The 13,408-nt window shown below is 44.3% G+C and overlaps 1 protein-coding gene across 1 annotated transcript in view; it reads right to left on the bottom strand.

Annotated features, from left to right (window-relative positions):
- Positions 1-13,408, bottom strand: part of LOC139423611 (centrosomal protein of 112 kDa-like) — a 59,765-nt gene that overhangs the window by 13,135 nt on the left and 33,222 nt on the right. The window contains exons 9-12 of the mRNA XM_071175196.1: positions 11,897-11,983; positions 5,623-5,722; positions 4,976-5,094; positions 2,684-2,827 (exon numbers count right to left, since the gene is read on the bottom strand). Of these exons, the coding sequence (XP_071031297.1) occupies positions 2,684-2,827; positions 4,976-5,094; positions 5,623-5,722; positions 11,897-11,983 (450 nt within the window). The remainder of the gene's footprint in view (positions 1-2,683; positions 2,828-4,975; positions 5,095-5,622; positions 5,723-11,896; positions 11,984-13,408) is intronic.

Raw genomic sequence — 13,408 nt, 5'->3', positions numbered from 1 at the left:
ATATTCCCACATATTACACACCAGCAGAATACCTAAACATATTCCCACATATTACACACCAGCAGAAGACTTGGAGTGCTTGTATGCCACCTGTGGGTGTGATGCAGCTAGAGATGCTGTTATGGTACAGGAATACTGTAGTGGTCTGTCAGGGACATGCTCTGTTCTCTTTGTCTCCGTTGACTCACACAGACAAGCACAAACAAAGAGATTTCAGTCATATTTCAGCTAGTCTTCATGTTGACATACACACTAGAAGCTGCTCTACCTGAACTGTTCTAGACACCAGACAAGTTCTAAAACAATTACAGGTGTCAAAACACCTTTCTTTGGGGAAGAAGCCTCCGTGAAAATGTGTGTGTTATATGTTGAAACTCTCACTCTGTCAGATAGCTTTGATAAACTTCACTTTACCTTTTGTTTTTTGGCAAGCACCAGAAACACTGCACACGGTTGCATGATGAAAGACAAACAAAATAATTCAGAGGGCTTGGATACTGAGACATCAAATAGAGAGGGGGAGTTCAGAGCTACCTCACCTGTGTGTGTGTGTGTGTATGTGAGTGTACGCCCGTGCATGTGTACCTCTGTGTGGAGGTCAGCCTAAACTAACAGGGGTAGAGCACCTAATTTCCAGTGAAAGAGGGCCCTTTCATGTTGCGGGCCTCACCTGGCTATAGACTGTGTTTAATTATTAAAGAAGGGTCTTACCCAGCCTCGCAGGCCCGCTTTTGATGCTTCTTAAATTCCATCCTGCTGACAGACTATCTCGCTGCACATGTGTGTGTGTGTGTGTGTGTGTGTGTGTGTGAGATAGATAAAGTGAAAGAGATAAAGTGTGTGTGTATGGGTAGGAGTACAGTTTACCTGTGAAAGCTATTGATTGCAAATATCTGCGTGTGTGAGAGACGGAGATAGAGAATGTGTGTGTGTGAGAGCGAAAGTGAGAGAAAGTGTGTGTGTGTGTGTATGTACACGTTAATTGTGAAAGCTAAATTCATGAAGTACTGTACCGTGTCTAAATGGCCCCTGTTGCTGAACATCCATACCTAATCCCCCACCCCTACTTTGTCCCACCGTAGGTCCTTAACACACACACACACACACACACACACACACACACACACACACACACACACACACACACACACACACACACACACACACACACACACACACACACACACACACACACACACACACACACACAGCAACACTCTCAGGTTAGATGGGATTCGATGCAAAGGCAGAGAGACTTTTACAAGGTGGAAGGTACAGTTGAAGTCAGAAGTTTACATACACCTTAGCCAAATACATTTAAACTCAGTTTTTCACAATTCCTGACATTTAATCCAGTAAAAAGTCCCTGTTATAGGCCAGATAGGATCACCACTTTATTTTAAGTATGTAAAATGTCAGAATAATAGAAAAGAGAATGATTTGTTTCAGCTTTTATTTCTTTCATCACATTCCCAATGGGTCAGAAGTTTACATACACTCAATTAGTATTCGGTAGCATTGCCTTTAAATTGTTGAACTTGGGTCAAATGTTTTGGGTAGCCTTCCACAAGCTTCCTACAATAAATTGGGTGAATTGTGGCCCATTCCTGCTGACAGAGCTGGTGTAACTGAGTCAGGTTTGTAGGCCTCCTTGCTCGTACATGCTTTTTCAATTCTTCCCACAAATTGTCAATAGGATTGAGGTCAGGACTTTGTGATGGCCACTCCAATACCTTGACTTTGTTGTCCTTAAGCCATTTTACCACAACTTTGGAAGTATGCTTGGGGTCATTGTCCATTTGGAAGTTCCATTTCCGACCAAGCTTTAACTTCCTGACTGATGTCTTGAGATGTTGCTTCAATATATCCACATAATTTTCCTTCCTCATGTTGCCATCTATTTTGTTAAGTGCACCAATCCCTCCTGCAGCAAAGCACCCCCACAACATGATGCTGCCACCAACATGCTTCACGGTTGGGATGGTGTTCTTTGGCTAACGATGGTCATTATGGCAAAACAGTTATATTTTTGTTTCATCAGACCAGAGGACATTTCTCCCAAAAGTACGATCTTTGTCCCCATGTGCAGTTGCAAACCGTAGTCTGGCCCCACATGCTGTTTATACTTGCATACTATTGTTTGTACAGATGAATGTGGTACCTTCAGGCGTTTGGAAATTGCTCCCAAGGATGAACCAGACTTGTGGATGTCTACAATTCTTTTTGATTTTCCCATGATGTCAAGCAAATATTTACTGAGTTTGAAGGTAGGCCTTTTCCAAGCTGTTTAAAGGCACAGCCAACTTAGTGTATGTAAACTTCTGACCCACTGGAATTGGGATACAGTGAATTATAAGTGAAATAAACTGTCTGCAAACAATTGTTGGAAAAATTACCTGTGTCATGCACAAAGTAGATATCCTAATCAACTTGCCAAAACTATAGTTTGTTAACAAGAAATGTGGAGTGGTTGGAAAACGAGTTTTAATGACTCCAACGTAAGTGTATGTAAACTTCTGACTTTAACTGTAAGGTAGGACACCTCACCCTTCATGTCAGCTCTGCTTGTCCGCAAACACTTTATGAGGGGGCGTGTTCAAACATGAGACAGAGGGTGTATACAGTAAGTGTTACTGATGGTGAAAACAGTGTTCCTCCAACTTCCCCAATCTCCCCCACTCACGTTAGCCTGTGTCTGGGCGCCATACTCAGCCTCCATCTTGGCCAGCCTCTGGTTGGTGTCCTCCAGCAGCACCTGAATGTTCTCTGTTTGCTTCTTCTGCAGGTCAAACTTCTCTTGCTCCATGCCCGCCACCGCCGCGTGCAGCTGGGGGGAGGAGGGGCAAAGGACACCACAGCGTCAGTCAGCCTATCACAGCTACTACGTGTGGTACCTTGGCTACCTCCACTGGCCCAGGTGTCCAATCAGAGACATTCTACTGTACCAACTCTGGCCTGTTCTGCGTCTCTCTCTCTGCGTCTGTCTCTCTGAGTCTGTCTCTCCCTGCGTCGCTCTGTCTCACTCTCAATTTCAATAGATATATCAAGTCGAGGTCGACCGATTATTATTTTTCAACGCCGATACCGATAGCGATTATTGGAGGACCAAAAAAAGTCGCTACCGATTAATCGGCCGATTTTTAAAATGTATTTGTAATAATGACAATTACAACAATACTGAATGAACACTTATTTGAACTTAATAATAATAACATCAATACAATCAATTTAGCCTCAAATAAATAATGAAACATGTTCAATTTGGTTTAAATAATGCAAAAACAAAGTGTTGGAGAAGAAAGTAAAAGTGCAATATGTGCCATGTAAGAAAGCTAACGTTTAAGTTCCTTGCTCAGAACATGAGAACATATGAAAGCTGGTGGTTCCTTTTAACATGAGTCTTCAATATTCCCAGGTAAGAAGTTTTGTAGTTATTATAGGAATTATAGGACTATTTCTCTCTATACCATTTGTATTTCATTAACCTTTGACTATTGGATGTTCTTATAGGCACTTTAGTATTGCCAGTGTAACAGTATAGCTTCCGTCTCTCTCCTCGCTCCTACCTGGGCTCGAACCAGGAACACAACGACAACAGGCACCCTCGAAGCAGCGTTACCCATGCAGAGCAAGGGGAACAACCACTCCAAGTCTCAGAGCGAGTGACGTTTGAAACGCTATTAGCGCGCACCCCGCTAACTAGCTAGCCATTTCACATCGGTTACACCAGCCTAATCTCGGGAGTTGATAGGCTTGAAGTCATAAACAGCGCAATGTATGAAGCATTGCGAAGAGCTGCTGTCAAACGCAAGAAAGTGCTGTTTGAATGAATGCTTACGAGCCTGCTGCTGCCTACCATCGCTCAGTCAGACTGCTCTATCAAAGTATAGCCTTAATTATAACATAATAACACACAGAAATACGAGCCTTCGGTCATTAATATGGTCGAATCCGGAAACTATCATCTCGAAAACAAGACGTTTATTCTTTCAGTGAAATACGGAACCGTTACGTATTTTATCTAACAGGTGGCATCCCTAAGTCTAAATATTCCTGTTACATTGCACAACCTTTAATGTTATGTCATAATTACGTAAAATTCTGGCAAATTAGGCGGCCCAAACTGTTGTATATACACTGACTCTGCGTGCAATGAACGCAAGAGAAGTGACACAATTTCACCTGGTTAATATTGCCTGCTAACCTGGATTTCTTTTAGCTTAATACGCAGGTTTAAAAATATATTCTTCTGTGTATTGATTTTAAGAAAGGCATTGGTGTTTATGGTTAGGTACACAGAAGAGCAACGACAATCCTTTTTCGCGAATACACATCGCATCGATTATATGCAACGCTGGACACGCTAGATAAACTAATAATATCATCAACCATGTGTAGTTAACTAGTGATTATGATTGATTGATTGTTTGTTATAATATAAGTTTAATACTAGCTAGAAACTTACCTTGGTTTACTGCATTCGCGTAACAGGCAGGCTCCTCGTGGAGTGCAATGTAATCAGGTGGTTAGAGCGTTGGACTAGTTAACTGTAAGGTTGCAAGATTGAATCCCGAGCTGACAAGGTAAAAATCTGTCGTTCTGCCCCTGAGCAAGGCAGTTAACCCACCGTTCCTAGGCCGTCATTGAAAAGAAGAATGTGTTCTTAACTGACTTGTCATTAAGATCTCATTGAGCAGCTTAGTTAACTAGAGTTAGCGGGACTGAAATGACAATTTAGAGAAGAAGTACTAACATTATTTTTTCAGTAAAAAAAAACACACAGGCCTGGCCGAATGAGCCTACAAAGAAACGTCTAGAATAAAGATTTCCCAGCTCTATAGTGAACCTGGCTTGGTTGAGGTCAGCCCAGATTCCGCCCTTTCAAATCCTTCTATTGCAGCCTTCCTCAGGCTTAGGAGTGCTTAGGGGCTAGGGCTGGTTGGAAATCGACTTCAGCCCTTCAACTTTCCTTTACCTTTTTCTCCCACTCGTTTTTCAGGGAGTCAGTGCTCTGATCTGACATCTTCTTCAGCTCGCCGATCTGCTTCTCTTTGCTCTCACGGATGACCTGGGACTCGCGCACCACGCTTTGAACTGTGGATGGAAAAACAACACACACACACAGACAGAGAACTCAGTAAGGCCCAGCCTCAGGCCCCCCCCCCCCCCCCCCCACACACACACACACACAACATTTGTTTCTTTCACACTACTTCAAGCAAGTTCTGTGAAAGTCACATGCTTTGTATCCCTCGTCATTGTTGTTTCATATTGTATGTCAGCACTGAGAATATCTCCAATCTCCCATAGTATAAAGGGGTTAAAGCTGAGTATAGAGAACGTCTGCAACTAAATCGCTCTGTGCTGGAAGTGTACTGTACAACATGCACTGTCACTAAAGAATCTGTTTATGACAAGTGTGAAATATCAGTCTCATAAACGTGCTGTTAGAAGGAGCACAGCTGGGTAGCATCGGGCCACACCAGTGGGGTCTCACCCTGTAACAGTAACACAGAGTTTAAACTGGGGTTTTACTCTGAGTGTGCAGAGACACACTGGTGTAAATATCCCCTTGAGTCTGCCTCCAGGCTCGACCCCCACTATGACCCCACGACCTCTCACCTTTCTTCTCCAGCTTGCGCACACTCTCCTCCGATTCCTTCTGCTTGGCTCTGTACATGGTCTTCAGCTCATCGATCTCGCCATTCTTACGGTCTAAAATCTAAAGTGGAAAAGGGGGCAGGTAAATTCAACCTGTTCAAAAGTGTTGCATGTTGTTTCATATAGTTGCAAAATGTTGTATAAATAGTATAGTTCCGGACACACCTCATATTCAGCTCTTCCTTCATTTCTCATCTACTGTTTTTGTTCAGGTGGTTATTTATTTATTTTTTAACCTTTATTTAACTAGACAAGTCAGTTAAGAACAAATTCTTATTTTCAATGACAGCCTAGGAACAGTGGGTTAACTGCCTTGTTCAGGAGCAGAACGACATAATTTTACCTTGTCAGCTCGGGGATTCGATCTTGCAACCTTTCAGTTACAAGTCCAACGCTCTAAACACTGGGCTACCTGCCTGGGTATGCAGATATACAGGACATATCTGAGCATAACATTCAGGAACATGCTCAGTAGAAATGATGTGCTTCAACATGATTTCAGTGCACTGTGGTGGGTGCAAAATGTGTGTCCTCATACCTTTGCAAGCTAGACTTATTGAAAGTGAACCACTTAAATTAGTAGCCCAAGGCCCCGTCCAGAACCAACCCCTAGCACTAGACACTTGTGTAGATCTGAAAGGATTGGATAGGTATAAGCAAGATGGCAAAATAATCAGCCGGGTGGAGTACGACACCTATCCAATTCTTTCAGATCTACATGAAGTGCCTGGGGAACGGGCTAGGGGTTGTTTCTGGACAGGGTCCATCATGGAGCAATACTGTATAATTGCTACACCTGAGGTTGAGATTGCCTGACTGATTGCCACCAGCTGTCTCTAACTGAAAGCTAGACGAGTCAAGGTGCCAATACAAGGAGAGAGCAGCACACTCACAGTTAAAGCGTCCCTCAGAGGTGTGTGCTCAGTCCCCTCCTGTACTCCCTGTTCACTCATGACTGTATGGCCAGGACAACTCCAACACCATCATTAAGTTTGCTGATGACATAAAAGTGGTAGGCCTGATTGACCGACAATGATGAGACAGCCTATAAGGAGGAGGTCAGAGACCTGACCGGGTGGTGCCAGAATAACAACCTCTCCCTCAACGTGATCAAGACTAAGGAGATGATTGTGGACTACAGGAAAAGGAGGACCGAGCACGCCCCCATTCTCATCAACGGGGCTGTAGTGGAGCAGGTTGAGAGCTTCAATATCCTTGGTGTCCACATCACCAACAAACTAACATGGTCCAAGCACACAAAGACAGTCGAAGAGGGCATGACAACGCCTATTCCCCCTCAGGAGACTGAAAAGAGTTGGCATGGGTCCTCAGGTCCTCAAAAGGTTTTACAGCTGCACCATTGAGAGCATCCTGACGGGTTGCATCACTGCCTGGTACGGCAACTTCTCTGCCTCCGACCGCAAGGCACTACAGAGGGTAGTGCGTTCGGCCCAGTACATCACCGGGGTCAAGCGCTCTAATCAACCAGCAAAGTGAGGGGATCAGGCAGCAAGCTAAGGTCCGCAAGATCAGGCAGCAAGCACAGGTCCCTTAGATCAGGCAGAAAAAACAGGTTCCCTGGATTAAGCAGAAAAACCTGGCCCCTGAGATTGAGCAGCAAACACCAGTCCCCTGGATTAATCAGATGAAAAAAAATGGTCCTTGGATTAAGCAGAAATAAATGGTCCCTGAGTTCGAGGAGCCAGGTGATATGATTAAGCAGATCTTTCCTGATCCTGTTCTACCTCCATTCAGATGTATTTTTCAGAACCATAACAGCTATGAATGAGGCAGAGAGGTCTTGTCCAACACCCGCTACTCTCCAGGAGACACAGCTCAGCCCTCTTTTAATGTTGTATCCCATGAAGCATCTCCTTAAATCCCTAGTGCTGGATCCAAAGTTGTGAAGTATCCTCAAAAGTAATGTACTGTTCCTTATCTGGCGTAGACTCTCAAATTGAAATGTTTGTTATCCAATTCTCATTTAAATAACTGTTTTCCCCTCAGAAATAACTGACTGGACAGTGAGGAAGGCTGAAATGCTGGCCTTCAGAATGTCATATGCAGCTTGGCCCGACTGTTATTCATGCTACTTTGTAATGACCAGATTTCAAATAAAACTTTCAATTTGAATATGCATGCTGTCTATTTATACACACACGTTAGTCATTTTTATGATGGGCTCTGTGCTGTTTCTGCTTGACAAATGAATGTCTATGCAGAATTTTAGCTATCGACAGTTTGATTACTATTTCAGGGTGTTGTAGGCTACCTAGGTCAGACTATCAAACAGCACACAGGGTCCTAAGAGCTTTTATATCTGACATGTGTCTGCTGAGGCTGGGAGCCCTCCAGTGAATGATTCTAATGATTTCTCGTCAGCCCATTGTGTGACCGAGTGAAAACTCACTTTTCTGACACTGCAGATGTACTGCCACCCTTTGCTGCACAGGAGTTGAGACTCCTCTGATGGGACAGCCTCTGGCCATGTACACAGGGCTCCACAATAAATTGCACATCTGCTCATGTCCTGTCATTTTAGAACATTCAATTCTCTGGCAACAGCTCTGATGGCATGCTGACTGCATTCATGTCCAATTACACGCTGCCTCAACTTGAGTCGTGTAACACTTTTGACAAAACTGCTCATTTTAAAGAGGCCTTTTATTGTCCATAGCACAAGGTGCACCTGTGTAATGTTCATGCTGTTTAATCAGCTTCCTGATATGCCACACCTGTCAGGTGGATGGATTATCTTGGCAAATGAGAAATGCTCACTAACAGGGATGTAAACACATTTGTGCACAACATTTGAGAAGCTTTTTCTGCATATGGACATTTTCTGGGATTTTTTTTTTATTTCAGCTCATGAACATTTTTGGTCAGTATATAAACTCAACATGCAACAATTTCTAAGATTTTACTGAGTTACAGTTCTATGGATCTATGGATTTCACATGACTGAGAATACAGATATGCATCTGTTGGTCACAGATACCTTAAAAAAGAGGGAAGGGTGTGGTTCAGAAAACTAGTCAGTATCTGGTGTGACCACCGTTTATCTCACACAGCGCAACATCTCCTTTGCATAGAGTTGATCAGGCTGTTGATTGTGGCTTGTGGTTGTCCCATTCCACTTCAATGGTTGTGTGAAGTTGCTGGATATTGGCGGGAACTGGAGCACGCTGTCCTACACGTCGATACAGAGCATCCCAAACATGCTCAATGGGTGACATGTCTGTAGAGTATGCAGGCCATGAAAGAACTGGGACATTTTCAGCCTCAATCAATTGTGTACAGATCCTTGTGACATGGGGCCGTGCATTATCATGCTGAAACATGACGTGATGGCGGCGGATAAATGGCATGACAATGGGCCTTAGGATCTTCATGGTGTATCTCTGTGCTTTCAACTGTGTTCGTTGTCCGTAGCTTATGCCTGCCCATACCATAGCCCCACTTCCCCCATGGGGCACTCTGTTCACAACATTGACATCAGCAAACCCCTCGCCTACACAACGCCATACACGCTGTCTGCTAGTTGAAACTGTGATTCATCCGTGAAGAGCACACTCATCAAGCGTGCCAGTGGCCATTGAAGGTGAACATTTTCCCACTGCAGTCAGTTACAACGCCAAACTGCAGTCAGGTCAAAACCCTGGTGAGGACGACGAGCTTCCCTAAGACGGTTTCTGACAGTTTGTTCAGAAAATCTTCCGTTGTGCAAACCCACAGTTTCATCAACCGTCCAGGTGGCTGGTCTCAGATGATCCCGCAAGTGAAGAAGCCGGATGTGGAGGTCCTGGGCTGGTATGGTTACACGTGGTCTGTGGTTGTAAGGCCAGTTGGACATACTCCCAAATTATTTGAAAACGACTTTGGAGGCGGCTTACAGTAGATGGGGGAGGGGGGGGCTAACAGTAGAGAAATTAACATTCAATTCTCTGGTAACAGCTCTGGTGGACATTCCTGCTGTCAGCATGCCAATTGCACGCTCCCTCAAAACTTGAGACATCTGTGGCATTGTGTTATGACAAAACTGCACATTTTAGAGTGACCTTTAATTGTCCCAGCACAAGGTGCACTTGGGTAATGATCATGCTGTTTAATCAGATTCTTGATATGCCACACCTGTCAGGTAGATGGATTATCTTGGCAAAGCAGACATTCTCACTAACGGATGTGTGTGTGCAATAACATTTGATTTGATTTAATGAGAGATACACAACATCAACAGAATTCCCTTCCCCAAACACATCTCATAACAGGAGGTGTCTACAGATGAGCCTTGACTGACTTCACTGCATCCTCTGACTCCATTACATCCCCTTCCAATTCGGACATCAAATAAAATATCACATGCATGAGTGAAACATGTATTTTTTCAAATAACAGATACCAGTACATTGTTTTAGAAACTATGAGCACAGGGCTCTCCATTGTACTGAACTGATTACAGTTATGCATAGCAGTACATGCTAGGAGATCAGTGTTATTGGGAATGATGATATCCTCAGAGCTGTATTAGTAGAGGGGACCTGACCATGAAAGAGGTGGTTTTACAACACATGACAGACAGAGAGAGAGAGGAGAGAGAAACAACACAAGTTCAGGACTGTGGACCATTTCACAGCGCCGCCTTGTCTTTTGATACACACGGTGGAGATTTGATCAAAAACCCCTGGAAGAGAGATTATATCCCCTCCGAAACAGTCCCAGGGACCATCAGAGGGTTATTTGTCCTGGGTTTTGTCTGTTAGAAGTGCACTCTGTGTCTAAGCCTGTTGTGGCCAGAGTGAGTGGGATGGGAGACATGAAAGGGAAGGGAGTGAAGGGGGGTAAAGGAAAGTTCACAGAACATTTAGGGACGTCCACTTTTCCCATTTTCCCATCGGCCTTCCTGAGAGGAGAGAGGAGGGTGTGTTTTGGGCACATGTAGAGGGCCGTCGTAACGGGGTGTCAGAGATGGGGTCCAGAGGGACTGGGAGTGGGAGCAGAGGAACGACAGCTTTTAGGACGGTAATTGTGGGTCTTTTATAACATCTCTATTGCAGAGACACTCCAGCCAGCCTGACTGCCTAGACACTAATACTATCCCACTGTCTGGAGGAAGAGGTGCCATTATATTACACACAAAGGCATAGCATACAGCAATCTGAGATAGCATAGCAATCTGAAGATGTACAATATGGGTTGTTATTTGTTAACCATCTCTTTAGTCTCAATGGAGCTTAATAATCTAGGCTACACAGCATTATGAAAAAAGTTGTTCACTATCGTGGTATTCTAGCCATCTCGGATCCTTAGAGGATTGCTCCTCGGGCAGCACCTTCTAGATGGAGATATTAAACCCTGTTTGTTGATGCGCTCCAACACTATCGTTTTAAAAAACAAATACAGGTCTGCCTGAGCTAATTATATAGCTATTGTGCGATGACCAGACGATGACCAGTCTAACCACCATCAGCACCACACACTCATCCATAATTCATCTACCTGGTGCTAATTAAAACTAGCGCTAGCCAGCTTCCCCATGCGCCTTTGAATGGGCTTGTTAAAGTCCCTCCTCCACCACCACTCCCCCTTGAAGACATTAGTCAGACGCCCGGTAAACAGGGAACAAATTGAATCCGACATCGCTCGCAATCTGTACACAATTAGTGTGATTTGCCTGCAATGACAGAGACACTAAAGAGAGAGGGATGGGGAGCGGGAGAGGCTGGGTAGTGGAGGAGCTGTCAGCGTGTCTCCTGTCAGAGACAAAGAGTTCATCGACAGTTTAAACAGAGGGAAAATGGGGCTATTTCTGTTTTATTTAAAGACTCTGTGGCAACAATGAAACCAGACGTTTTGGGAGGAAGTTGACAGATCCCAGGTGCTGGATGTGGAGCTGAGCCGATACACCCCTGGTGAAATGAAACTAACAGGGAGCCCAGGGAGGAGGGAAGGAGAAAAGGGTGTGAGCCCAGCCAATAACACATCAGATGTAGTGTCAGGGTGGGAGTGGTGAAGGATGCAGGGAACATCACCCTTGTTATACCTACCTTCTGCACAGTCTCACTTTACTGTGCGTTTGTCCTCCATCATTTATATTCATGGTTTTATGTCTGGGCGGTACTATAACCTCCCTACAGATGATATTATGGCTGTATGTGTGAATTTATCTAAAATATCAAATAAATAAACATATTAAATCATTAAAATAATTAATTGATAAATCAGTCAGCACTCTGACCTTCTGCACGTCTGCGTCGTGCCTCTGCTGCATCTTCAGTTTCTCCTCCTGGTGCTTGGCCTCCAGGACTTTAGTCTTCATCTCAGCCTGCACAGAGACACACAGCACCATGACAGACAGGGGAGTCAATACACACATCGTCAAATGCAGCACAGGAGATGGACAAAATAGCAATGGCAACGTCCGCTGCCCCTGTTTTTACTAACTAGGCCAACTAATGGCAAGTAGTGTCATTTCAGATATTTACTGTAGATGGCGCAGAGAGCATCAGCGCTGTCAATGAATCAAGCTTCATAAACATTTCTAAATATATTTATCTACAAACAGGACTTCAAATGTGTGTAGGAGGGATGTACCAGACCTAACAGTGTGTGTGTGAGATAATAGTGAAATACAGTATTAGTCAGTGACAGGAACAGGCTTGGCCAGAGAGAACAAGGCATTATGTAGGCTAGTTATCCACTGACAGCCGGCTCCTTTCAGTTCAGCTCAATATACAGGGGATCAACAGTTCAACAGTCTGAATCTGCATGTCAAGACAGAGCTCCCAGAGCCCTTCATTCACTCCCACACACACAATGCCACAGGAAAATAATACACACTTAGTTAATACGCCAGAAGTGTACACACCCAGACAAAGTAACACACTTCTACAATAGTAATTCTAAATATTTATACTCACACACTCAAACCAGGTAGACACATGAACACCCACTTTCAGATACAGCTTGCTATTACAGAGTGGCCTTAATACTAAACGACAAGCATATACCTTCTCAGTGTCTACCTAACACAGCTCCTCCTAAGTCATATGTCCTTCTCATCAGCCCTGCCAGAGGTCATGTTGCTTTGTGGCTTCAGGTTTCCTGAGTAAAATACTGGCGGACACAGGCCTTTCATCTGGCTAACGAGACGCTCTCACCAACACGTGGGGAGACTGATAGGAGAGGCCACCCTGTCCCGTGGCTAGCCCTGTATGGGCACCTTCCCCTACTTCTTTGAACTGCCGATGGCGGTTGTTGTGTTGTTGGCTCACTATGTCTAGTAGTATACCTGATCTGATTGCCCCTGGGTGAGGAGAAGGCATGACATGTGCTCCTGATCTGATGTGCCATTGTAGAACTGTCTGGCCTCAGGACTTGGCCGCTCTGGGGCCAACAGACACACAGTCATCCAGTCAGTGGAAAGAGTTTGCTAACGTTGTCAACACAAATGGGAATTAGACAGGATGAGTTCGTATTGCTTTGTGACTAATGTACTTACTCACAGGTTTTAGTCACTGGAGGGTTTGATGCATTGCTCAACTCTGGGGCTCTGTGACAAATACGTCCTTCCAGGTCGGAAAACACCTTTTGGGCAGTCATGTAACCTGTATCTGGGGAGGTAGCTTAAATGGTTAAGTCCCCTATTGTATTGACATTTGACAAACTAGCCAATACCTGCCCCATTCATTCTCACAACAACGCTAATGTTTGCTTTCGAGCAACAAGGATCTGTATCGTACTCATTCCC

Source organism: Oncorhynchus clarkii, chromosome 13, assembly GCF_045791955.1.
Source record: "Oncorhynchus clarkii lewisi isolate Uvic-CL-2024 chromosome 13, UVic_Ocla_1.0, whole genome shotgun sequence".
Classification (NCBI taxonomy): domain Eukaryota; kingdom Metazoa; phylum Chordata; class Actinopteri; order Salmoniformes; family Salmonidae; genus Oncorhynchus; species Oncorhynchus clarkii.
The sequence above is the reverse complement of the archived record's forward strand: the minus strand, read 5'-3'. Positions and strand labels throughout refer to the sequence as shown.